This window comes from Ranitomeya imitator, chromosome 5, assembly GCF_032444005.1.
Source record: "Ranitomeya imitator isolate aRanImi1 chromosome 5, aRanImi1.pri, whole genome shotgun sequence".
NCBI classification, from domain to species: Eukaryota; Metazoa; Chordata; class Amphibia; order Anura; family Dendrobatidae; genus Ranitomeya; species Ranitomeya imitator.
In genome coordinates this window covers 3,454,141-3,481,775 of record NC_091286.1, presented here as the reverse complement: position 1 = coordinate 3,481,775, position 27,635 = coordinate 3,454,141, and the positions used below count along the sequence as shown (strand labels likewise).

The following is a 27,635-nucleotide window of genomic DNA, read 5'->3' as shown; positions in this document are numbered from 1 at the left end:
GGCGTCCTAAAATCTACATGTCCTCCAAGACTCCCCATCATAAAGAGGAGGTTGTAACCACCCACGTGTCCTTCAGAGTCTCCCCATATACTGATCATAGAGAGGTCCTCACCATCCACGTGTCCTCCCCCGAGTCTCCCAGAATACTGATCATAGAGAGGTTCTAACCATCAAATGTCCTCCACCGAGTCTCCCAGAATACTGATCATAGAGAGGTCCTCACCATCCACGTGTCCTCCCCGAGCCTCCCCATACACTGATCATAGAGAGGTCCTCACCATCCACGTGTCCTCCCCCGAGCCTCCCCTAATACTGATCATAGAGGTCCTCACCATCCACGTGTCCTCCCCGAGCCTCCCCATATACTGATCATAGAGAGGTCCTCACCATCCACGTGTCCTCCCCCGAGCCTCCCCTAATACTGATCATAAAGAGGTCCTCACCATCCACGTGTCCTCCCCGAGCCTCCCCTAATACTGATCATAGAGAGGTCCTCACCATCCACGTGTCCTCCCCGAGCCTCCACAAATACTGATCATAGAGAGGTCCTCACCATCCACGTGTCCTCCCCCGAGCCTCCCCGAATACTGATCATAGAGAGGTCCTCACCATCCACGTGTCCTCCCCCGAGCCTCCCCGAATACTGATCATAGAGAGGTCCTCACCATCCACGTGTCCTCCCCCGAGCCTCCCCTAATACTGATCAGAGAGGTCCTCACCATCCACGTGTCCTCCCCCGAGCCTCCCCTAATACTGATCATAAAGAGGTCCTCACCATCCACGTGTCCTCCCCGAGCCTCACCTAATACTGATCATAGAGAGGTCCTCACCATCCACGTGTCCTCCCCGAGCCTCCCCTAATACTGATCATAGAGAGGTCCTCACCATCCACGTGTCCTCCCCGAGCCTCCCCTAATACTGATCATAGAGAGGTCCTCACCATCCACGTGTCCTCCCCGAGCCTCCCCATACACTGATCATAGAGAGGTCCTCACCATCCACGTGTCCTCCCCCGAGCCTCCCCATATACTGATCATAGAGAGGTCCTCACCATTCACGTGTCCTCCCCCGAGCCTCCCCATACACTGATCATAGAGAGGTCCTCACCATCCACGTGTCCTCCCCGAGCCTCCCCTAATACTGATCATAGAGAGGTCCTCACCATCCACGTGTCCTCCCCGAGCCTCGCCTAATACTGATCATAGAGAGGTCCTCACCATCCACGTGTCCTGCCCCGAGCCTCCCCATACACTGATCATAGAGAGGTCCTCACCATCCACGTGTCCTCCCCCGAGCCTCCTCATACACTGATCATAAAGAGGTCCTCACCATCCACGTGTCCTCCCCCGAGCCTCCCCTAATACTGATCATAGAGAGGTCCTCACCATCCACGTGTCTTCCCCCGAGCCTCCCCTAATACTGATCATAGAGAGGTCCTCACCATCCACGTGTCCTCCCCCGAGCCTCCCCTAATACTGATCATAGAGAGGTCCTCACCATCCACGTGTCCTCCCTGAGCCTCCCCTAATACTGATCATAGAGAGGTCCTCACCATCCACGTGTCCTCCCCGAGCCTCCCCATACACTGATCGTAGAGAGGTCCTCACCATCCACGTGTCCTCCCCGAGCCTCCCCATATACTGATCAGAGAGGTCCTCACCATCCACGTGTCCTCCCCCGAGCCTCCCCTAATACTTATCATAGAGAGGTCCTCACCATCCACGTGTCCTCCCCCAAGCCTCCCCATACACTGATCATAGAGAGGTCCTCACCATCCACGTGTCCTCCCCGAGCCTCCCCATACACTGATCATAGAGAGATCCTCACCATCCACGTGTCCTCCCTGAGCCTCCCCTAATACTGATCATAGAGAGGTCCTCACCATCCACGGGTCCTCCCCGAGCCTCCCCTAATACTGATCATAGAGAGGTCCTCACCATCCACGTGTTCTCCCCGAGCCTCCCCTAATACTGATCATACAGAGGTCCTCACCATCCACGTGTCCTCCCTGAGCCTCCCCTAATACTGATCATAGAGAGGTCCTCACCATCCACGTGTCCTCCCCGAGCCTCCCCTAATACTGATCATACAGAGGTCCTCACCATCCACGTGTCCTCCCCCGAGCCTCCCCGAATACTGATCATAGAGAGGTCCTCACCATCCATGTGTCCTCCCCGAGCCTCCCCCAATACTGATCATAGAGAGGTCCTCACCATCCACGTGTCCTCCCCCGAGCCTCCCCATACACTGATCATAGAGAGGTCCTCACCATCCACGTGTCCTCCCCCGAGCCTCCTCATACACTGATCATAAAGAGGTCCTCACCATCCACGTGTCCTCCCCGAGCCTCCTCTAATACTGATCATAGAGAGGTCCTCACCATCCACGTGTCCTCCCCGAGCCTCCCCTAATACTGATCATAGAGAGGTCCTCACCATCCACGTGTCCTCCCCGAGCCTCCCCATACACTGATCATAGAGAGGTCCTCACCATCCACGTGTCCTCCCCGAGCCTCCCCATATACTGATCAGAGAGAGGTCCTCACCATCCACGTGTCCTCCCCGAGCCTCCCCTAATACTGATCATAGAGAGGTCCTCACCATCCACGTGTCCTCCCCCGAGCCTCCCCTAATACTGATCATAGAGAGGTCCTCACCATCCACGTGTCCTCCCCTGTTATGAATAGGTAATTCAGAACCACAATGGACCTTGAAGTTCAGAGCACACAAAGTGACCTGACAATTACCAAAAACAAAGGACGAGCTCTGAGACGTGGGAATTCTGCTGACCGCAATCCCTAATCCTCTCCAACCACACTAAAGGCAGCCGTGGATTGCGCCTAACGCTCCCTATGCAACTCGGCACGGCCTGAGAAACTAGCTAACCTGAAGATAGAAAAATAAGCCTACCTTGCCTCAGAGAAATTCCCCAAAGGAAAAGGCAGCCCCCCACATATAATGACTGTGAGTTAAGATGAAATACAAACACAGAAATGAAATAGATTTAGCAAAGTGAGGCCCGACTTACTGAATAGACCGAGGATAGGAAAGATAGCTTTGCGGTCAACACAAAAACCTACAAACAACCACGCAGAGGGGCAAAAAGACCCTCCGCACCGACTAACGGTACGGAGGTGCTCCCTCTGCGTCTCAGAGCTTCCAGCAAGCCAGAAAAACAAATTAAAGCAAGCTGGACAGAAAATATAGCAACAAAAGTAACACAAGCAGAACTTAGCTTATGCTGAGCAGACAGGCCACAGGAACGATCCAGGAGGAAGCAAGACCAATACTAGAACATTGACTGGAGGCCAGGAGCAAAGCACTAGGTGGAGTTAAATAGAGCAGCACCTAAAGACTTAACCTCATCACCTGAGGAAGAAAACTCAGAAGCCGCAGTACCACTTGTGACCACAGGAGGGAGCTTGATCACAGAATTCACAACACTCCCCCGAGCCTCCCCTAATACTGATCATAGAGAGGTCTGTTGTAAATTCTGTGGCTGAATTCACTCCTGTGGTCACAAGTGGTACTGCAGCTTCTGAGCTTCCTCCCTCAGGTGTTCTGGTGAGCTCGTTGGCTGCTTTGTTATTTAACTCCACCTGATTCTGTCTTCCTTGCTCCTTGTCAATGTTCCAGTGTTGGACCTGAGCTTCTGGATCTTTCCTGTGGCCTGCTGCTCTGCTTAGATAAGTGCTTCTTTGCTTTTGTTGCTATTTTTTCTGTCCAGCTTGTCTTTTCGTTTTGCTGGAAGCTCTGAGACGCAAAGGGTGTACCGCCGTGCCGTTAGTTCGGCACGGTGGGTCTTTTTGCCCCCTTTGCGTGGTTTTTGCTTTAGGGTTTTTTGTAGACTGCAAAGTTCTCTTTGCTATCCTCGCTCTATCTAGAATATCGGGCCTCACTTTGCTGAATCTATTTCATCCCTACGTTTTGTCTTTTCATCTTGCTAACAGTCATTATATGTGGGGGGCTGCCTTTTCCTTTGGGGTATTTCTCTGAGGCAAGTCAGGCTTGTATTTCTATCTTCAGGCTAGTCAGCTCCTCAGGCTGTGCCGAGTTGCATAGGTAGTGACAGGCGCAATCCACAGCTGCCTTTAGTTGTGTTTAGGATAGGTTCAGGTATTGCGGTCTACAGAGATTCCACGTCTCAGAGCTCGTTCTATTGTTTTTGGGTTATTGTCAGATCACTGTATGTGCTCTGATTGCTGGCACACTGTGTCACTGGATTGCCTACATAACAGTACAAGGAGCCAACCTAATGATTCTCAATAGAGGGAAAAAAGAAGTTCTGACATCATTTTTTTTTCTCAGCTCTGTGTCCAGTTTTTTTTTTCCCCTAGACATTTGGGTGTTTCGGGACACAGGTGTGGACATGGATATTCAGGGTCTGTGCTCTTGAATGGATAATCTCGTTACAAATGTACAAAGGATTCAAGATACTATTGATCAGAAATCCATGTTAGAACCAAGAATTCCTATTCCTGATTTGTTTTTTGGTGATAGAACTAAGTTTCTTAATTTCAAAAATAATTGTAAGCTATTTCTGGCCTTGAAACCTCATTCTTCTGGTAATCCTATTCAACAGGTTTTGATTATTATTTCTTTTTTGCGCGGCGACCCTCAGGACTGGGCATTTTCTCTTGCGCCAGGAGACCCTGCATTGAGTAATGTCAATGCGTTTTTCCTGGCGCTCGGATTGCTTTACGATGAGCCTAATTCAGTGGATCAGGCTGAGAAAAATTTGCTGGCTTTGTGCCAGGGTCAGGATGATATAGAAGTATATTGTCAGAAATTTAGGAAGTGGTCAGTACTCACTCTGTGGAATGAATCTGCGCTGGCAGCTTTGTTCAGAAAGGGTCTCTCTGAGGCTCTTAAGGATGTCATGGTGGGTTTTCCTATGCCTGCTGGTTTGAATGAGTCTATGTCTTTGGCCATTCAGATCGGTCGACGCTTGCGCGAGCGTAAATCTGTGCACCATTTGGCGTTATTGTCTAAGATTAAACCTGAGCCTATGCAGTGCGATAGGACTATGACCAGAGTTGAACGGCAAGAACACAGACGTCTGAATGGTCTGTGTTTCTACTGTGGTGATTCCACTCATGCTATTTCTGATTGTCCTAAGCGCACTAAGCGGTTCGATAGGTCTGCCGTCATTGGTACTGTACAATCCAAATTCCTTCTGTCCATTACCTTGATATGCTCTTTGTCATCGTATTCTGTCATGGCGTTTGTGGATTCAGGCACTGCCCTGAATCTGATGGATTTGGATTATGCTAAACGTTGTGGGTTTTTCCTGGAGCCTTTGCGGTGTCCTATTCCGTTGAGAGGAATTGATGCTACACCTTTGGCCAAGAATAAACCTCAGTACTGGACCCAGCTGACCATGTGCATGGTTCCTGCACATCAGGAAGTTATTCGCTTTCTGGTGCTACATAATCTGCATGATGTGGTCGTGTTGGGGTTGCCATGGCTACAAACCCATAATCCAGTATTGGATTGGAACTCTATGTCGGTATCCAGCTGGGGTTGTCAGGGGGTACATGGTGATGTTCCATTTTTGTCTATTTCGTCATCCACTCCTTCTGAGGTCCCAGAGTTCTTGTCTGATTATCAGGATGTATTTGAAGAGCCCAAGTCCGATGCCCTACCTCCGCATAGGGATTGTGATTGTGCTATCAATTTGATTCCTGGTAGTAAATTCCCAAAAGGTCGATTATTTAATTTATCCGTGCCCGAACACGCCGCTATGCGCAGTTATGTGAAGGAATCCCTGGAGAAGGGACATATTCGCCCATCGTCATCACCACTGGGAGCAGGGTTCTTCTTTGTAGCCAAGAAGGATGGTTCGCTGAGACCGTGTATTGATTACCGCCTTCTTAATAAGATCACTGTTAAATTTCAGTATCCCTTGCCATTGTTATCTGACTTGTTTGCTCGGATTAAGGGGGCTAGTTGGTTCACTAAGATAGATCTTCGTGGTGCGTATAATCTGGTGAGAATCAGGCAAGGAGATGAATGGAAAACGGCATTTAATACGCCCGAGGGTCATTTTGAGTATCTAGTGATGCCGTTCGGACTTGCCAATGCTCCATCTGTGTTTCAGTCTTTTATGCATGACATCTTCCGTGAGTATCTGGATAAATTCCTGATTGTTTAAATGGATGACATTTTGATCTTCTCAGATGATTGGGACTCTCATGTGAAGCAGGTCAGAATGGTTTTCCAGGTCCTGCGTGCTAATTCTTTGTTTGTGAAGGGATCAAAGTGTCTCTTCGGTGTGCAGAAAGTTTCATTTTTGGGGTTCATCTTTTCCCCTTCTACTATCGAGATGGATCCGGTTAAGGTCCAAGCCATCCATGATTGGACTCAGCCGACATCTCTGAAAAGTCTGCAAAAGTTCCTGGGCTTTGCTAATTTTTATCGTCGCTTCATCTGTAATTTTTCTAGCATTGCCAAACCATTGACCGATTTGACCAAGAAGGGTGCTGATTTGGTTAATTGGTCTTCTGCTGCTGTGGAAGCTTTTCAGGAGTTGAAGCATCGTTTTTGTTCTGCCCCTGTGTTGTGTCAACCAGATGTTTCTCTTCCGTTCCAGGTCGAGGTTGATGCTTCTGAGATTGGAGCAGGGGCGGTTTTGTCACAGAGAGGTTCTGGTTGCTCAGTGTTGAAACCATGTGCTTTCTTTTCCAGGAAGTTTTCGGCTGCTGAGCGTAATTATGATGTGGGCAACCGAGAGTTGCTGGCCATGAAGTGGGCATTCGAGGAATGGCGTCATTGGCTTGAAGGAGCTAAGCATCGCGTGGTGGTATTGACTGATCATAAGAACCTTACTTATCTCGAGTCTGCCAAGCGCTTGAATCCTAGACAGGCCCGTTGGTCGTTATTTTTTGCCCGCTTCGATTTTGTGATTTCGTACCTTCCGGGCTCTAAAAATGTGAAGGCGGATGCTCTGTCTAGGAGTTTTGTGCCCGACTCTCCGGGTTCATCTGAGCCGGCGAGTATCCTCAAGGAAGGAGTCATTGTGTCTGCCATCTCCCCTGATTTGCGGCGAGTGTTGCAAAAATTTCAGGCGAATAAACCTGATCGTTGTCCGGCGGAGAAACTGTTCGTCCCTGATAGGTGGACTACTAAAGTTATCTCTGAACTTCATTGTTCGGTGTTGGCTGGTCATCCTGGAATCTTTGGTACCAGAGAGTTAGTGGCTAGATCCTTCTGGTGGCCATCTCTGTCACGGGATGTACGTACTTTTGTGCAGTCCTGTGGGATTTGTGCTAGGGCTAAGCCCTGCTGTTCACGTGCCAGTGGGTTGCTTTTGCCCTTGCCGGTCCCAAAGAGGCCTTGGACACATACAGTGGGGCAAAAAAGTATTTAGTCAGTCAGCAATAGTGCAAGTTCCACCACTTAAAAAGATGAGAGGCGTCTGTAATTTACATCATAGTTAGACCTCAACTATGGGAGACAAACTGAGAAAAAAAAATCCAGAAAATCACATTGTCTGTTTTTTTAACATTTTATTTGCATATTATTGGGGAAAATAAGTATTTGGTCAGAAACAAAATTTCATCTCAATACTTTGTAATATATCCTTTGTTGGCAATGACAGAGGTCAAACGTTTTCTGTAAGTCTTCACAAGGTTGCCACACACTGTTGTTGGTATGTTGGCCCATTCCTCCATGCAGATCTCCTCTAGAGCAGTGATGTTTTTGGCTTTTCACTTGGCAACACGGACTTTCAACTCCCTCCAAAGGTTTTCTATAGGGTTGAGATCTGGAGACTGGCTAGGCCACTCCAGGACCTTGAAATGCTTCTTACGAAGCCACTCCTTCGTTGCTCTGGCGGTGTGCTTTGGATCATTGTCATGTTGAAAGACCCAGCCACGTTTCATCTTCAATGCCCTTGCTGATGGAAGGAGGTTTGCACTCAAAATCTCACGATACATGGCCCCATTCATTCTTTCATGTACCTGGATCAGTCATCCTGGCCCCTCTGCAGAGAAACAGTCCCAAAGCATGATGTTTCCACCACCATGCTTTACAGTAGGTATGGTGTATGATGGATGCAACTCAGTATTCTTTTTCCTCCAAACACGACAAGTTGTGTTTCTACCAAACAGTTCCAGTTTGGTTTCATCAGACCATAGGACATTCTCCCAAAACTCCTCTGGATCATCCAAATGCTCTCTAGCAAACTTCAGACGGGCCCGGACATGTAGTGGCTTAAGCAGTGGGACACGTCTGGCACTGCAGGATCTGAGTCCATGGTGGCGTAGTGTGTTACTTATGGTAGGCCTTGTTACATTGGTCCCAGCTCTCTGCAGTTCATTCACTAGGTCCCCCCGCGTGGTTCTGGGATTTTTGCTCACCGTTCTTGTGATCATTCTGACCCCACGGGGTGGGATTTTGCGTGGAGCCCCAGATCGAGGGAGATTATCAGTGGTCTTGTATGTCTTCCATTTTCTAATTATTGCTCCCACTGTTGATTTCTTCACTCCAAGCTGGTTGGCTATTGCAGATTCAGTCTTCCCAGCCTGGTGCAGGGCTACAATTTTGTTTCTGGTGTCCTTTGACAGCTCTTTGGTCTTCACCATAGTGGAGTTTGGAGTCAGACTGTTTGAGGGTGTGCACAGGTGTCTTTTTATACTGATAGCAAGTTTAAACAGGTGCCATTACTACAGGTAATGAGTGGAGGAAAGAGGAGACTCTTAAAGAAGAAGTTACAGGTCTGTGAGAGCCAGAAATCTTGATTGTTTGTTTCTGACCAAATACTTATTTTCCACCATAATATGCAAATAAAATGTTAAAAAAACAGACAATGTGATTTTCTGGATTTTTTTTTCTCAGTTTGTCTCCCATAGTTGAGGTCTACCTATGATGTAAATTACAGACGCCTCTCATCTTTTTAAGTGGTGGAACTTGCACTATTGCTGACTGACTAAATACTTTTTTGCCCCACTGTATTTCGATGGATTTCATTTCTGACCTTCCCGTTTCTCAAAAGATGTCAGTCATTTGGGTGGTCTGTGATCGCTTTTCTAAAATGGTCCATCTGGTGCCCTTGGTTAAATTGCCTTCCTCCTCTGATTTGGTGCCTTTGTTCTTCCAGCATGTGGTTCGTTTGCATGGCATTCCTGAGAATATTGTTTCTGACAGAGGTTCCCAGTTTGTTTCGAGGTTTTGGCGAGCCTTTTGTGGTAGGATGGGCATTGACCTGTCTTTTTCCTCGGCTTTCCATCCTCAGACTAATGGCCAGACCGAACGAACCAATCAGACCTTGGAGACATATCTGAGATGTTTTGTTTCTGCAGACCAGGATGATTGGGTGTCCTTTTTGCCGTTGGCTGAGTTCGCCCTTAATAAACGGGCCAGCTCGGCTACCTTGGTTTCTCCATTTTTCTGCAATTCTGGGTTCCATCCTCGTTTCTCTTCAGGACAGGTTGAGTCTTCGGACTGTCCTGGTGTGGATTCTGTGGTGGACAGGTTGCAGCAGATCTGGACTCAGGTAGTGGACAATTTGACCTTGTCCCAGGAGAAGGCTCAACTTTTTGCTAATCGCAGACGCCGTGTGGGTCCCCGACTTCGTGTTGGGGATCTGGTTTGGTTATCTTCTCGTCATATTCCTATGAAGGTTTCCTCTCCTAAATTTAAACCTCGTTTTATTGGTCCGTATAGGATTTCTGAGATTCTCAATCCTGTGTCTTTTCGTCTGACCCTCCCAGACTCCTTTTCCATACATAATGTATTCCATAGGACGTTGTTGCGGAGATACGTGGCACCTATGGTTCCATCTGTTGAGCCTCCTGCCCCGGTTTTGGTGGAGGGGGAATTGGAGTATATTGTGGAGAAAATTTTGGATTCTCGTGTTTCTAGACGGAAACTCCAGTATCTGGTTAAATGGCAGGGTTATGCTCAGGAAGATAATTCCTGGGTTTTTGCCTCTGATGTCCATGCTCCAGATCTTGTTCGTGCCTTTCATGTGGCTCATCCTGGTCGGCCTGGGGGCTCTGGTGAGGGTTCGGTGACCCCTCCTCAAGGGGGGGGTACTGTTGTGAATTCTGTGGCTGAATTCACTCCTGTGGTCACAAGTGGTACTGCAGCTTCTGAGCTTCCTCCCTCAGGTGTTCTGGTGAGCTCGTTGGCTGCTTAGTTATTTAACTCCACCTGATTCTGTCTTCCTTGCTCCTTGTCAATGTTCCAGTGTTGGACCTGAGCTTCTGGATCTTTCCTGTGGCCTGCTGCTCTGCTTAGATAAGTGCTTCTTTGCTTTTGTTGCTATTTTTTCTGTCCAGCTTGTCTTTTCGTTTTGCTGGAAGCTCTGAGACGCAAAGGGTGTACCGCCGTGCCGTTAGTTCGGCACGGTGGGTCTTTTTGCCCCCTTTGCGTGGTTTTTGCTTTAGGGTTTTTTGTAGAGTGCAAAGTTCTCTTTGCTATCCTCGCTCTATCTAGAATATCGGACCTCACTTTGCTGAATCTATTTCATCCCTACGTTTGTCTTTTCATCTTGCTAACAGTCATTATATGTGGGGGGCTGCCTTTTCCTTTTGGGTATTTCTCTGAGGCAAGTCAGGCTTGTTTTTCTATCTTCAGGCTAGTCAGCTCCTCAGGCTGTGCCGAGTTGCATAGGTAGTGACAGGCGCAATCCACAGCTGCCTTTAGTTGTGTTTAGGATAGGTTCAGGTATTGCGGTCTACAGAGATTCCACGTCTCAGAGCTCGTTCTATTGTTTTTGGGTTATTGTCAGATCAATGTATGTGCTCTGATTGCTGGCACACTGTGTCACTGGATTGCCTACATAACAGAGGTCCTCAGCATCCACGTGTCCTCCCCGAACCTCCCCTAATACGGATCATAGAGAGGTCCTCACCATCCACGTGTCCTCCCCCGAGCCTCCCCATATACTGATCAGAGAGGTCCTCACCATCCACGTGTCCTCCCCCGAGCCTCCCCATACACTGATCATAGAGAGGTCCTCACCATCCACGTGTCCTCCCCCGAGCCTCCCCATTCACTGATCATAGAGAGGTCCTCACCATCCACGTGTCCTCCCCCAAGCCTCCCCATACACTGATCATAGAGAGGTCCTCACCATCCACGTGTCCTCCCCGAGCCTCCCCTAATACTGATCATAGAGAGGTCCTCACCATCCACGTGTCCTCCCCCGAGCCTCCCCATTCACTGATCATAGAGAGGTCCTCATCATCCACGTGTCCTCCCCGAGCCTCCACAAATACTGATTATAGAGAGATCCTCACCATCCACGTGTCCTCCCCCGAGCTTCCCTGAATACTGATCATAGAGAGGTCCTCACCATCCAAGTGTCCTCCCCGGAGCCTCCCCGAATACTGATCATAGAGAGGTCCTCACCATCCACGTGTGCTCCCCGAGCCTCCCCATACACTGATCATAGAGAGGTCCTCACCATCCACGTGTCCTCCCCCGAGCCTCCCCTAATACTGATCATAGAGAGGTCCTCACCATCCACGTGTCCTCCCCGAGCCTCCCCTAACCCTGATCATAGAGAAGTCCTCACCATCCACGTGTCCTTCCCTGAGCCTCCCCATATACTGATCATAGAGAGGTCCTCACCATCCACGTGTCCTCCCCGAGCCTCCCCTAATACTGATCATAGAGAGGTCCTCACCATCCACGTGTCCTCCCCGAGCCTCCCCTAATACTGATCATAGAGAGGTTCTCACCATCCACGTGTCCTCCCCGAGCCTCCCCATACACTGATCGTAGAGAGGTCCTCACCATTAACGTGTCCTCCCCCGAGCCTCCCCATGCACTGATCATAGAGAGGTCCTCACCATCCACGTGTCCTCCCCGAGCCTCCCCATACACTGATCATAGAGAGGTCCTGAGCATCCACGTGTCCTCCCTGAGCCTCCCCATACACTGATCATAGAGAAATCCTCACCATCCACGTGTCCTCCCCGAGCCTCCCCATACACTGATCATAGAGAGGTCCTCACCATCCACGTGTCCTCCCCCGAGCCTCCCCATACACTGATCATAGAGAGGTCCTCACCATCCACGTGTCCTCCCCGAGCCTCCCCTAATACTGATCATAGAGAGGTCCTCACCATCCACGTGTCCTCCCCCGAGCCTCCCCATACACTGATCACAGAGAGGTCCTCACCATCCACGTGTCCTCCCCCGAGCCTCCCCATACACTGATCACAGAGAGGTCCTCACCATCCACGTGTCCTCCCCCAGCCTCCCCGAATACTGATCATAGAGAGGTCCTCACCATCCACGTGTCCTCCCTGAGCCTCCCCATACACTGATCATAGAGATCCTCACCATCCACGTGTCCTCCCTGAGCCCCCCATACACTGATCATAGAGAGGTCCTCACCATCCACGTGTCCTCCCCTGAGCCTCCCCATACACTGATCATAGAGAGGTCCTCACCATTCACGTGTCCTCCCCCGAGCCTCCCCATACACTGATCATAGAGAGGTCCTCACCATCCACGTGTCCTCCCCCGAGCCTCCCCATACACTGATCACAGAGAGGTCCTCACCATCCACGTGTCCTCCCCGAGCCTCCCCTAATACTGATCATAGAGAGGTCCTCACCATCCACGTGTCCTCCCCCGAGCATCTCATACACTGATCATAGAGAGGTCCTAACCATCCACGTGTCCTTCCCCGAGCATCTCATACACTGATCATAGAGAGGTCCTAACCATCCACGTGTCCTCCCCCGAGCCTCCCCATATACTGATCATAGAGAGGTCCTCATCATCCACGTGTCCTCCCCGAGCCTCCCCTAATACTGATCATAGAGAGGTCCTCACCATCCACGTGTCCTCCCCGAGCCTCCCCTAATACTGATCATAAAGAGGTCCTCACCATCCACGTGTCCTCCCCGAGCCTCCCCATATACTGATCATAGAGAGGTCCTCACCATCCACGTGTCCTCCCCGAGCCTCCCCTAATACTGATCATAGAGAGATCCTCACCATCCACGTGTCCTCCCCGAGCCTCCCCTAATACTGATCATAGAGAGGTTCTCACCATCCACGTGTCCTCCCCGAGCCTCCCCATACACTGATCGTAGAGAGGTCCTCACCATCCACGTGTCCTCCCCGAGCCTCCCCATACACTGATCATAGAGAGGTCCTCACCATCCACGTGTCCTCCCCGAGCCTCCCCATACACTGATCATAGAGAGGACCTCATCATCCACGTGTCCTCCCTGAGCCTCCCCTAATACTGATCATAGAGAGGACCTCATCATCCACGTATCCTCCCTGAGCCTCCCCAAATACTGATCATAGAGAGGTCCTCACCATCCACGTGTCCTCCCCGAGCCTCCCCGAATACTGATCATAGAGCGGTCCTCACCATCCACGTGTCCTCCCCGAGCCTCCCCCATACACTGATCATAGAGAGGTCCTCACCATCCACGTGTCCTCCCTGAGCCTCCCCATACACTGATCATAGAGAGGTCCTCACCATCCACGTGTCCTCCCCTGAGCCTCCCCATACACTGATCATAGAGAGGTCCTCACCATTCACGTGTCCTCCCCCGAGCCTCCCCATACACTGATCATAGAGAGGTCCTCACCATCCACGTGTCCTCCCCCGAGCCTCCCCATACACTGATCACAGAGAGGTCCTCACCATCCACGTGTCCTCCCCGAGCCTCCCCTAATACTGATCATAGAGAGATCCTCTCCATCCACGTGTCCTCCCCGAGCCTCCCCTAATACCTATCATAGAGAGGACCTCATCATCCACGTGTCCTCCCCCGAGCCTCCCCATATACTGATCATAGAGAGGTCCTCACCATCCACGTGTCCTCCCCGAGCCTCCCCATACACTGATCATAGAGAGGTCCTCACCATCCACGTGTCCTCCCCCGAGCCTCCCCATACACTGATCACAGAGAGGTCCTCACCATCCACGTGTCCTCCCCGAGCCTCCCCTAATACTGATCATAGAGAGATCCTCTCCATCCACGTGTCCTCCCAGAGCCTCCCCTAATACCTATCATAGAGAGGACCTCATCATCCACGTGTCCTCCCTGAGCCTCCCCTAATACTGATCATAGAGAGGACCTCATCATCCACGTGTCCTCCCCCGAGCCTCCCCATATACTGATCATAGAGAGGTCCTCACCATCCACGTGTCCTCCCCGAGCCTCCCCATACACTGATCATAGAGAGGACCTCATCATCCACGTGTCCTCCCTGAGCCTCCCCTAATACTGATCATAGAGAGGACCTCATCATCCACGTGTCCTCCCCCGAGCCCCCCATACACTGATCATAGAGAGGTCCTCACCATCCACGTGTCCTCCCCATACACTGATCATAGAGAGATCCTCACCATCCACGTGTCCTCCCTGAGCCTCCCCGAATACTGATCATAGAGAGGTCCTCACCATCCACGTGTCCTTCCTGAGCCTCCCCGAATACTGATCATAGAGAGGTCCTCACCATCCACGTGTCCTCCCCGAGCCTCCCCATACACTGATCATAGAGAGGTCCTCACCATCCACGTGTCCTCCCCGAGCCTCCCCATATACTGATCATAGAGAGGTCCTCACCATCCACGTGTCCTCCCCGAGCCTCCCCATACACTGATCATAGAGAGGTCCTCACCATCCACGTGTCCTCCCCATACACTGATCATAGAGAGATCCTCACCATCCACGTGTCCTCCCTGAGCCTCCTCTAATACTGATCATAGAGAGGTCCTCACCATCCATGTGTCCTCCCCGAATACTGATCATAGAGAGGTCCTCACCATCCACGTGTCCTCCCCCGAGCCCCCCATACAGAGGCAATGTTGTGGGAGCACTATGCCACAGATTGATAAACGGTTTCAGAACAATCGGGTCTCTCATCACGTGTAATGGGATCCATGGCACCGGTCATTGCACCAAGTCCGTGTGATGAAGAAAATGCTAGGAGGGGTCTCATACTCACTGCCTTGTCCCGACTCTTCCTCCTCGTTAGGGAACAGCTCATCCAGATTCTCTTTATTGGAGTCTCCTTCCTTCTCCTCCTGCGGACAGAGCTCATGTCAGGAGACGATGTCCCCGGGCTAGCTTTATGCGGTGTTGGTGCCCTGGACTGTGGCTGTAGTGGACACTTACCGTGGGCGACACGTCCTCATCATATTTCTTGAGCTGGTTCATGAACTCCAGGTGTTTCTTCTCCTCCTCCAGCTGCGCCACGTTCTGCTCGCTGTGCTGAAGCTTCTGCTGAGTATTCGCCAGCTCGTCCCGCAGCCACTGGTTCTCTTGGCAAAGTCTCCTCACCTGCGCCCGCAGCTTCTGCTTCTCCGACTCCACTGCAGTCAGGTGATTGGATAAAGCCATCATCAGCTGCAAAAAGGTAGAGTGTCAACTCACCTGTCACCGGCGTCAGCCCACAGGGGTCAACAGCAATCCCATTAGATAATCCCTATTCTAGAAGGCCCTGTGCCAGCGACGAGGGAGGCTGAGCCTCCACCACTGCTGTTACCAGTATGACTACGATGGTGGCCAATAGGAACACCTGAGATCTGCCTCCAGCACAGAGATGCCCCAAAGACATAGACTATCCGCGCCGGGGGTGGTCTCCATATGTAACCACTCCTCACACCGACCACCGACATACCTGCACCAAGTCAGCCACAAACAATCTCCTCGGTCCATGCAACCCCTCCTCATCTCGTCGTCCTATGTGCTCATCTAACCCCTCCCCATCTCATCGTTCTATGTGCCCATCTAACCCCTCCCCATCTCATCGTCCTATGTGCTCATCTAACCCCTCCCCATCTCATCGTCGTATGTGCTCATCTAACCCCTCCCCATCTCATCGTTCTATGTGCCCATCTAACCCCTCCCCATCTCGTCGTTCTATGTGCCCATCTAACCCCTCCCCATCTCATCGTCCTATGTGCTAATCTAACCCCTCCCCATCTCGTCGTCCTATGTGCTCATCTAACCCCTCCCCATCTCATCATCCCACGTGCCCATCTAACCCCTCCCCATCTCATCGTCCTATGTGCCCATCTAACCCCTCCCCATCTCGTCGTCCTATGTGCTCATCTAACCCCTCCCCATCTCATCGTTCTATGTGCCCATCTAACCCCTCCCCATCTCATCGTCCTATGTGCCCATCTAACCCCTCCCCCATCTTGTCATCCCACATGCCCATCTAACCCCTCCCCATCTCGTCGTCCTATGTGCCCATCTAACCCCTCCCCATCTCATCGTCCCATGTGCTCATCTAACCCCTCCCCATCTAGTCATCCCGCGTGCCCATCTAACCCCTCCCCATCTCGTCGTCCTATGTGCTCATCTACCCCCTCCCCATCTCATCGTCCTATGTGCCCATCTAACCCCTCCCCATCTCATCGTCCTATGTGCCCATCTAACCCCTCCCCATCTCGTCGTCCTATGTGCCCATCTAACCCCTCCCCATCTCGTCGTCCTATGTCCCCATCTAACCCCTCCCCATCTCGTCGTCCTATGTGCCCATCTAACCCCTCCCCATCTCGTCGTCCTATGTGCCCATCTAACCCCTCCCCATCTCGTCATCCTATGTGCTCATCTAACCCCTCCCCATCTCGTCATCCCACGTGCCCATCTAACCCCTCCCCATCTCGTCGTCCTATGTGCTCATCTAACCCCTCCCCATCTAGTCATCCCGCGTGCCCATCTAACCCCTCCCCATCTCGTCGTCCTATGTGCTCATCTAACCCCTCCCCATCTCGCCATCCCACGTGCCCATCTAACCCCTACCCCATCTTGTCATCCGAGGTGCTCATCTAACCCCTCCCCATCTTGTCATCCGAGGTGCTCATCTAACCCCTCCCCATCTTGTCATCCGAGGTGCTCATCTATCCCCTCCATCATGTTGTCATCCGAGGTGCTCATTTAACCTCTCCACCATCTTGTCATCCGAGGTGCTCATCTAACCCCTCCACCATCTTGTCATCCCACGTGCCCATATAACCCCTCCCCATCTCGTCATCCCACGTGCCCATCTAACCCCTCCCCATCTCGCCATCCCACGTGCTCATCTAACCCCTCCACCATGTTGTCATCCGAGGTGCTCATCTATCCCCTCCACCATGTTGTCATCCGAGGTGCTCATCTAACCCCTCCACCATCTTGTCATCCAGGGTGCTCATCTATCCCCTCCACCATGTTGTCATCCGAGGTGCTCATCTATCCCCTCCACCATGTTATCATCCGAGGTGCTCATCTATCCCCTCCACCATGTTGTCATCCAAGGTGCTCATCTATCCCCTCCACCATCTTGTCATCCGAGGTGCTCATCTAACCCCTCCACCATCTTGTCATCTGAGGTGCTCATCTAACCCCTCCCCATCTTGTCATCCGAGGTGCTCATCTATCCCCTCCATCATGTTGTCATCCGAGGTGCTCATCTAACCTCTCCACCATCTTGTCATCCGAGGTGCTCATTTAACCTCTCCACCATGTTGTCATACGAGGTGCTCATCTAACCCCTTCACCATGTTGTCATACGAGGTGCTCACCTAACCCCTCCACCATGTTGTCATACAAGGTGCTCATCTATCCCCTCCACCATGTTGTCATACAAGGTGCTCATCTAACCCCTCCATCATGTTGTCATACGAGGTTCTCATCTAACCCCTCCCCATCTTGTCATACGAGGTGCTCATCTAACCCCTTCACCATGTTGTCATACGAGGTGCTCATCTAACCCCTCCACCATGTTGCCATACGAGGTTCTCATCTAACCCCTCCCCATCTTGTCATACGAGGTGCTCATCTAACCCCTCCACCATGTTGCCATACGAGGTTCTCATCTAACCCCTCCCCATCTTGTCATACGAGGTGCTCATCTAACCCCTCCACCATGTTGTCATACGAGGTGCTCATCTATCCCCTCCACCATGTTGCCATACGAGGTGCTCACCTAACCCCTCCATCATGTTGTCATCCGAGGTGCTCATCTAACCCCTCCCCATCTTGTCATCTGAGGTGCTCATCTATCCCCTCCATGATGTTGTCATCCGAGGTGCTCATCTAACCCCTCCACCATCTTGTCATCCGAGGTGCTCATTTAACCTCTCCACCATGTTGTCATACGAGGTGCTCATCTAACCCCTTCACCATGTTGTCATACTAGGTGCTCATCTAACCCCTCCACCATCTCGCCATCCCACGTGCTCATCTAACCTCTCCACCATCTTGTCATCCGAGGTGCTCATCTAACCCCTCCACCATCTTGTCATCCCACGTGCCCATATAACCCCTCCCCATCTCGCCATCCCATGTGCTCATCTAACCCCTCCATCATCTTGTCATCTGAGGTGCTCATCTAACCCCTCCACCATGTTGTCATACGAGGTGCTCATCTAACCCCTCCACCATGTTGCCATACGAGGTTCTCATCTAACCCCTCCCCATCTTGTCATACGAGGTGCTCATCTAACCCCTCCACCATGTTGTCATACGAGGTGCTCACCTAACCCCTCCATCATGTTGTCATCCGAGGTGCTCATCTAACCCCTCCCCATCTTGTCATCTGAGGTGCTCATCTATCCCCTCCACCATGTTGTCATACGAGGTGCTCATCTAACCCCTCCACCATGTTGTAATACGAAGTGCTCATCTATCCCCTCCACCATGTTGTCATCTGAGGTGCTCATCTATCCCCTCCACCATGTTGTCATACGAGGTGCTCACCTAACCCCTCCATCACGTTGTCATCCGAGGTGCTCATCTAACCCCTCCACCATCTTGTCATCTGAGGTGCTCATCTATCCCCTCCACCATGTTGTCATACGAGGTGCTCATCTAACCCCTCCACCATGTTGTCATACGAAGTGCTCATCTATCCCCTCCACCATGTTGTCATCTGAGGTGCTCATCTATCCCCTCCACCATGTTGTCATACGAGGTGCTCATCTAACCCCTCCACCATGTTGTCATACGAGGTGCTCCTCTAACCTCTCCCTCCATCTCCTCATCCTGCGTACCCATCTAACCTCCCCCATCTTCATGCCCATCTACACCCCATACATCTCTTTATCAAACATCTAAGACTCCCGAGCTTCACTTCTTAAATGGGTATGTAAGACTCCCTCGCCCCCTTGTCTCACATCTAAGACCACCCCATGTTACACCCGGCGTGGCCATCAACCCCCCTTACCCATACTCTCAGGGTGAACATCCCCTTTTCGAGCATCAACACCCTTTCAAGTCACCAACCCGATCTTGCAAGCCTCATCTAGAAACCCTCTCGCCCACCACCACGTCCTCGGCTGCTCTTCCTCCTCTCCCCCCACGGCTCTAGAATTTCCTGGTCTCACCTGTGCCTCCCCCAGACCCAGTTCAATCATCTCCACAGACTTGCGGAGCAGGCCGGACTTCTCATGTACCAGGTTGGCCTCCTCATCTTTCTTCAGACACTTAATGGTCTCCAGGAGGCTGTGGAGGATGGAGTTGTGCTCATTGCGCAGCGCCTCCAGCCCCTGCATCACCAGCTTAGTGTTCGAGATGATCTCCTCCTGGGACAACTTGTCCAACTTCTCCTCCCGAGGGTACATCATCACTGACATGCCCTGAAAAACAGAAACGGGGGCATCATCAGTGACAGGTCCTGAGACAGAGAAACAGGGGGGGCATCATCAGTGACAGGTCCTGAGACACAGAAACGGGCGGCATCATCAGTGACAGGTCCTGAGACAGAGAAACGGGGGGCATCATCAGTGACAGGTCCTGAGACAGAGAAACGGGGGCATCATCAGTGACAGGTCCTGAGACAGAGAAACGGGGGCATCATCAGTGACAGGTCCTGAGACACAGAAGCGGGGGGCATCATCAGTGACAGGTCCTGAGACACAGAAACGGGGGGCATCATCAGTGACAGGTCCTGAGACACAGAAATGGGGGCATCATCAGTGACAGGTCCTGAGACACCGAAACGGGGGGGGCATCATCAGTGACAGGTCCTGAGACACAGAAATGGGGGCATCATCAGTGACAGGTCCTGAGACACAGAAACGGGGGGCATCATCAGTGACAGGTCCTGAGACAGAGAAACGGGAGGCATCATCAGTGACAGGTCCGGAGACACAGAAACGGGGGGGGCATCATCAGTGACAGGTCCTGAGACACAGAAACGGGGGCATCATCAGTGACAGGTCCTGAGACACAGAAACGGGGGGCATCATCAGTGACAGGTCCTGAGACAGAGAAACGGGGGCATCATCAGTGACAGGTCCTGAGACACAGAAACGGAGGCATCATCAGTGACAGGTCCTGAGACACAGAAACGGGGGACATCATCAGTGACAGGTCCTGAGACAGAGAAACGGGGGGCATCATCAGTGACAGGTCCTGAGACAGAGAAACGGGAGGCATCATCAGTGACAGGTCCCGAGACAGAGAAACAGGGACATCATCAGTGACAGGTCCTGAGACAGAGAAACGGGGGCATCATCAGTGACAGGTCCTGAGACACAGAAACGGGGGGCATCATCAGTGACAGGTCCTGAGACACAGAAACGGGGGCATCATCAGTGACAGGTCCTGAGACAGAGAAACGGGGGCATCATCAGTGACAGGTCCTGAGACAGAGAAACGGGGGCATCATCAGTGACAGGTCCTGAGACACAGAAACAGGGGCATCATCAGTGACAGGTCCTGAGACACAGAAACGGGGGGGGCATCATCAGTGACAGGTCCTGAGACACAGAAACAGGGGCATCATCAGTGACAGGTCCTGAGACAGAGAAACGGGGGGCATCATCAGTGACAGGTCCTGAGACAGAGAAACAGGGGGCATCATCAGTGACAGGTCCTGAGACAGAGAAACGGGGGGCATCATCAGTGACAGGTCCTGAGACACAGAAACGGGGGGGGGGCATCATCAGTGACAGGTCCTGAGACACAGAAACGGGGGGCATCATCAGTGACAGGTCCTGAGACAGAGAAACAGGGGGCATCATCAGTGACAGGTCCTGAGACACAGAAACAGGGGGCATCATCAGTGACAGGTCCTGAGACAGAGAAACAGGGGGCATCATCAGTGACAGGTCCTGAGACACAGAAACAGGGGGCATCATCAGTGACAGGTCCTGAGACAGAGAAACGGGGGGCATCATCAGTGACAGGTCCCGAGACACAGAAACAGGGGGCATCATCAGTGACAGGTCCTGAGACACAGAAACGGAGGCATCATCAGTGACAGGTCCTGAGACAGAGAAACGGGGGCATCATCAGTGACAGGTCCTGAGACACAGAAACAGGGGGCATCATCAGTGACAGGTCCTGAGACACAGAAACGGGGGCATCATCAGTGACAGGTCCTGAGACACAGAAACGGGGGGCATCATCAGTGACAGGTCCTGAGACAGAGAAACGGGGGGCATCATCAGTGACAGGTCCTGAGACACAGAAACGGGGGGCATCATCAGTGACAGGTCCTGAGACACAGAAACAGGGGGCATCATCAGTGACAGGTCCTGAGACACAGAAACGGGGGGCATCATCAGTGACAGGTCCTGAGACACAGAAACAGGGGGCATCATCAGTGACAGGTCCTGAGACAGAGAAACGGGAGGCATCATCAGTGACAGGTCCTGAGACACAGAAACGGGGGACATCATCAGTGACAGGTCCTGAGACACAGAAACGGGGGCATCATCAGTGACAGGTCCTGAGACAGAGAAACGGGGGCATCATCAGTGACAGGTCCTGAGACACAGAAACGGGGGGGGGCATCATCAGTGACAGGTCCTGAGACACAGAAACGGGGGCATCATCAGTGACAGGTCCTGAGACAGAGAAACGGGGGGCATCATCAGTGACAGGTCCTGAGACACAGAAACGGGGGCATCATCAGTGACAGGTCCTGAGACACAGAAACGGGGGCATCATCAGTGACAGGTCCTGAGACACAGAAACGGGGGCATCATCAGTGACAGGTCCTGAGACAGAGAAACGGGGGCATCATCAGTGACAGGTCCTGAGACACAGAAACGGGGGCATCATCAGTGACAGGTCCTGAGACAGAGAAACGGGGGCATCATCAGTGACAGGTCCTGAGACACAGAAACGGGGGGGGGCATCATCAGTGACAGGTCCTGAGACACAGAAACGGGGGCATCATCAGTGACAGGTCCTGAGACAGAGAAACGGGGGGCATCATCAGTGACAGGTCCTGAGACACAGAAACGGGGGGCATCATCAGTGACAGGTCCTGAGACAGAGAAACAGGGGGCATCATCAGTGACAGGTCCCGAGACAGAGAAACGGGGGCATCATCAGTGACAGGTCCCGAGACACAGAAACAGGGACATCATCAGTGACAGGTCCTGAGACACAGAAACAGGGGGCATCATCAGTGACAGGTCCTGAGAGAGAGAAACGGGGGGCATCATCAGTGACAGGTCCCGAGACAGAGAAACGGGGGCATCATCAGTGACAGGTCCCGAGACACAGAAACGGGGGCATCATCAGTGACAGGTCCTGAGAGAGAGAAACGGGGGGCATCATCAGTGACAGGTCCTGAGACAGAGAAACGGGGGCATCATCAGTGACAGGTCCCGAGACACAGAAACGGGAGGCATCATCAGTGACAGGTCCCGAGACACAGAAACGGGAGGCATCATCAGTGACAGGTCCTGAGACACAGAAACGGGAGGCATCATCAGTGACAGGTCCTGAGACACAGAAACGGGGGGCATCATCAGTGACAGGTCCTGAGACACAGAAACGGGGGGCATCATCAGTGACAGGTCCTGAGACACAGAAACGGGGGCATCATCAGTGACAGGTCCTGAGAGAGAGAAACGGGGGGCATCATCAGTGACAGGTCCTGAGACAGAGAAACGGGGGCATCATCAGTGACAGGTCCTGAGACAGAGAAACGGGGGCATCATCAGTGACAGGTCCTGAGACACAGAAACGGGGGGGGCATCATCAGTGACAGGTCCTGAGACACAGAAACAGGGGCATCATCAGTGACAGGTCCTGAGACAGAGAAACGGGGGGCATCATCAGTGACAGGTCCTGAGACAGAGAAACAGGAGGCATCATCAGTGACAGGTCCCGAGACAGAGAAACAGGGACATCATCAGTGACAGGTCCTGAGACAGAGAAACGGGGGGCATCATCAGTGACAGGTCCTGAGACACAGAAACAGGAGGCATCATCAGTGACAGGTCCTGAGACACAGAAACGGGGGGCATCATCAGTGACAGGTCCTGAGACAGAGAAACGGGGGCATCATCAGTGACAGGTCCTGAGACAGAGAAACGGGGGACATCATCAGTGACAGGTCCGGAGACACAGAAACGGGGGCATCATCAGTGACAGGTCCGGAGACACAGAAACGGGGGCATCATCAGTGACAGGTCCTGAGACACAGAAACAGGAGGCATCATCAGTGACAGGTCCTGAGACACAGAAACAGGGGGCATCATCAGTGACAGGTCCTGAGACAGAGAAACGGGGGACATCATCAGTGACAGGTCCGGAGACACAGAAACGGGGGCATCATCAGTGACAGGTCCTGAGACAGAGAAACGGGGGACATCATCAGTGACAGGTCCGGAGACACAGAAACGGGGGCATCATCAGTGACAGGTCCGGAGACACAGAAACGGGGGCATCATCAGTGACAGGTCCTGAGACACAGAAACAGGAGGCATCATCAGTGACAGGTCCTGAGACAGAGAAACGGGGGGCATCATCAGTGACAGGTCCGGAGACACAGAAACGGGGGCATCATCAGTGACAGGTCCCGAGACACAGAAACGGGGGGCATCATCAGTGACAGGTCCCGAGACACAGAAACGGGGGCATCATCAGTGACAGGTCCCGAGACACAGAAACGGGGGCATCATCAGTGACAGGTCCGGAGACACAGAAACGGGGGCATCATCAGTGACAGGTCCTGAGACACAGAAACAGGAGGCATCATCAGTGACAGGTCCTGAGACAGAGAAACGGGGGCATCATCAGTGACAGGTCCGGAGACACAGAAACGGGGGCATCATCAGTGACAGGTCCCGAGACACAGAAACGGGGGGCATCATCAGTGACAGGTCCTGAGACAGAGAAACGGGGGCATCATCAGTGACAGGTCCTGAGACAGAGAAACGGGGGGCATCATCAGTGACAGGTCCTGAGACACCGAAACGGGGGCATCATCAGTGACAGGTCCTGAGACAGAGAAACGGGGGGCATCATCAGTGACAGGTCCTGAGACACAGAAACGGGGGGGGGGCATCATCAGTGACAGGTCCTGAGACAGAGAAACAGGGGGCATCATCAGTGACAGGTCCTGAGACAGAGAAACGGGGGGCATCATCAGTGACAGGTCCTGAGACAGAGAAACAGGGGCATCATCAGTGACAGGTCCTGAGACACCGAAACGGGGGCATCATCAGTGACAGGTCCTGAGACACAGAAACGGGGGGCATCATCAGTGACAGGTCCTGAGACAGAGAAACGGGGGGCATCATCAGTGACAGGTCCTGAGACACCGAAACGGGGGCATCATCAGTGACAGGTCCCGAGACACAGAAACAGGAGGCATCATCAGTGACAGGTCCTGAGACACAGAAACGGGGGGCATCATCAGTGACAGGTCCTGAGACACAGAAACGGGGGCATCATCAGTGACAGGTCCTGAGACAGAGAAACGGGGGCATCATCAGTGACAGGTCCTGAGACACAGAAACGGGGGCATCATCAGTGACAGGTCCTGAGACAGAGAAACAGGGGGCATCATCAGTGACAGGTCCTGAGACACAGAAACGGGGGGGGCATCATCAGTGACAGGTCCTGAGACACAGAAACGGGGGGGGCATCATCAGTGACAGGTCCTGAGACACAGAAACGGGGGCATCATCAGTGACAGGTCCTGAGACACAGAAACGGGGGGGGCATCATCAGTGACAGGTCCTGAGACACAGAAACAGGGACATCATCAGTGACAGGTCCTGAGACACAGAAACGGGGACATCATCAGTGACAGGTCCTGAGACACCGAAACGGGGGCATCATCAGTGACAGGTCCTGAGACAGAGAAACAGGGGGCATCATCAGTGACAGGTCCTGAGACACAGAAACGGGGGCATCATCAGTGACAGGTCCTGAGACACAGAAACGGGGGGGGCATCATCAGTGACAGGTCCTGAGACACAGAAACGGGGGCATCATCAGTGACAGGTCCTGAGACACAGAAACGGGGGGGGCATCATCAGTGACAGGTCCTGAGACACAGAAACGGGGACATCATCAGTGACAGGTCCTGAGACACAGAAACAGGGACATCATCAGTGACAGGTCCTGAGACAGAGAAACGGGGGACATCATCAGTGACAGGTCCCGAGACACAGAAACGGGGGACATCATCAGTGACAGGTCCTGAGACACAGAAACGGGGACATCATCAGTGACAGGTCCTGAGACAGAGAAACGGGGGCATCATCAGTGACAGGTCCTGAGACACAGAAACGGGGACATCATCAGTGACAGGTCCTGAGACACAGAAACAGGGGGCATCATCAGTGACAGGTCCTGAGACACAGAAACGGGGGGCATCATCAGTGACAGGTCCTGAGACACAGAAACGGGGGGCATCATCAGTGACAGGTCCTGAGACACAGAAACGGGGGGCATCATCAGTGACAGGTCCTGAGACAGAGAAACGGGGGCATCATCAGTGACAGGTCCTGAGACAGAGAAACGGGGGCATCATCAGTGACAGGTCCTGAGACAGAGAAACAGGGGGCATCATCAGTGACAGGTCCCGAGACACAGAAACGGGGGGGGGCATCATCAGTGACAGGTCCTGAGACAGAGAAACAGGGGCATCATCAGTGACAGGTCCTGAGACAGAGAAACGGGGACATCATCAGTGACAGGTCCTGAGACAGAGAAACGGGGACATCATCAGTGACAGGTCCTGAGACAGAGAAACGGGGGGCATCATCAGTGACAGGTCCCGAGACACAGAAACGGGGGACATCATCAGTGACAGGTCCCGAGACACAGAAACGGGGGGGGGCATCATCAGTGACAGGTCCTGAGACAGAGAAACGGGGACATCATCAGTGACAGGTCCCGAGACACAGAAACGGGGGACATCATCAGTGACAGGTCCCGAGACACAGAAACGGGGGGGGGCATCATCAGTGACAGGTCCTGAGACACAGAAACGGGGGGGGCATCATCAGTGACAGGTCCTGAGACACAGAAACGGGGGCATCATCAGTGACAGGTCCTGAGACAGAGAAACGGGAGGCATCATCAGTGACAGGTCCTGAGACACAGAAACGGGGGCATCATCAGTGACAGGTCCTGAGACACAGAAACGGGGGGGGCATCATCAGTGACAGGTCCTGAGACACAGAAACGGGGGGCATCATCAGTGACAGGTCCTGAGACACAGAAACGGGGGGATCATCAGTGACAGGTCCTGAGACAGAGAAACAGGGGGCATCATCAGTGACAGGTCCTGAGACAGAGAAACGGGGGCATCATCAGTGACAGGTCCTGAGACAGAGAAACGGGGGGCATCATCAGTGACAGGTCCTGAGACAGAGAAACAGGGGCATCATCAGTGACAGGTCCTGAGACAGAGAAACGGGGGCATCATCAGTGACAGGTCCTGAGACAGAGAAACAGGGGGCATCATCAGTGACAGGTCCTGAGACAGAGAAACAGGGGCATCATCAGTGACAGGTCCTGAGACAGAGAAACGGGGGGATCATCAGTGACAGGTCCTGAGACAGAGAAACAGGGGGCATCATCAGTGACAGGTCCTGAGACAGAGAAACGGGGGCATCATCAGTGACAGGTCCTGAGACAGAGAAACGGGGGCATCATCAGTGACAGGTCCTGAGACAGAGAAACAGGGGCATCATCAGTGACAGGTCCTGAGACAGAGAAACGGGGGGCATCATCAGTGACAGGTCCTGAGACAGAGAAACGGGGGGCATCATCAGTGACAGGTCCTGAGACACAGAAACAGGGGGCATCATCAGTGACAGGTCCTGAGACAGAGAAACGGGGGCATCATCAGTGACAGGTCCTGAGACAGAGAAACGGGGGCATCATCAGTGACAGGTCCTGAGACACAGAAACGGGGGCATCATCAGTGACAGGTCCTGAGACACAGAAACAGGGGCATCATCAGTGACAGGTCCTGAGACAGAGAAACGGGGGCATCATCAGTGACAGGTCCTGAGACACAGAAACGGGGGCATCATCAGTGACAGGTCCTGAGACACAGAAACAGGGGGCATCATCAGTGACAGGTCCTGAGACAGAGAAACGGGGGCATCATCAGTGACAGGTCCTGAGACAGAGAAACAGGGGCATCATCAGTGACAGGTCCCGAGACAGAGAAACGGGGACATCATCAGTGACAGGTCCTGAGAGAGAGAAACGGGGGCATCATCAGTGACAGGTCCTGAGACACAGAAACGGGGGGCATCATCAGTGACAGGTCCTGAGACAGAGAAACGGGGGCATCATCAGTGACAGGTCCTGAGACAGAGAAACAGGGGGCATCATCAGTGACAGGTCCCGAGACAGAGAAACGGGGACATCATCAGTGACAGGTCCTGAGACAGAGAAACGGGGACATCATCAGTGACAGGTCCTGAGACACAGAAACAGGGGG

The 27,635-nt window shown here is 52.5% G+C and overlaps 1 protein-coding gene across 6 annotated transcripts in view; it reads right to left on the bottom strand.

The window, feature by feature from the left end:
* Nucleotides 1-27,635, bottom strand: part of KLC4 (kinesin light chain 4) — a 142,288-nt gene that overhangs the window by 79,691 nt on the left and 34,962 nt on the right. For all 6 annotated transcript variants that reach the window (XM_069768206.1, XM_069768208.1, XM_069768210.1 and 3 more), the window contains exons 2-4: nucleotides 19,303-19,554; nucleotides 15,104-15,334; nucleotides 14,934-15,012 (exon numbers count right to left, since the gene is read on the bottom strand). In XM_069768206.1, the coding sequence (XP_069624307.1) occupies nucleotides 14,934-15,012; nucleotides 15,104-15,334; nucleotides 19,303-19,551 (559 nt within the window). In that variant the 5' untranslated portion in view covers nucleotides 19,552-19,554. The remainder of the gene's footprint in view (nucleotides 1-14,933; nucleotides 15,013-15,103; nucleotides 15,335-19,302; nucleotides 19,555-27,635) is intronic.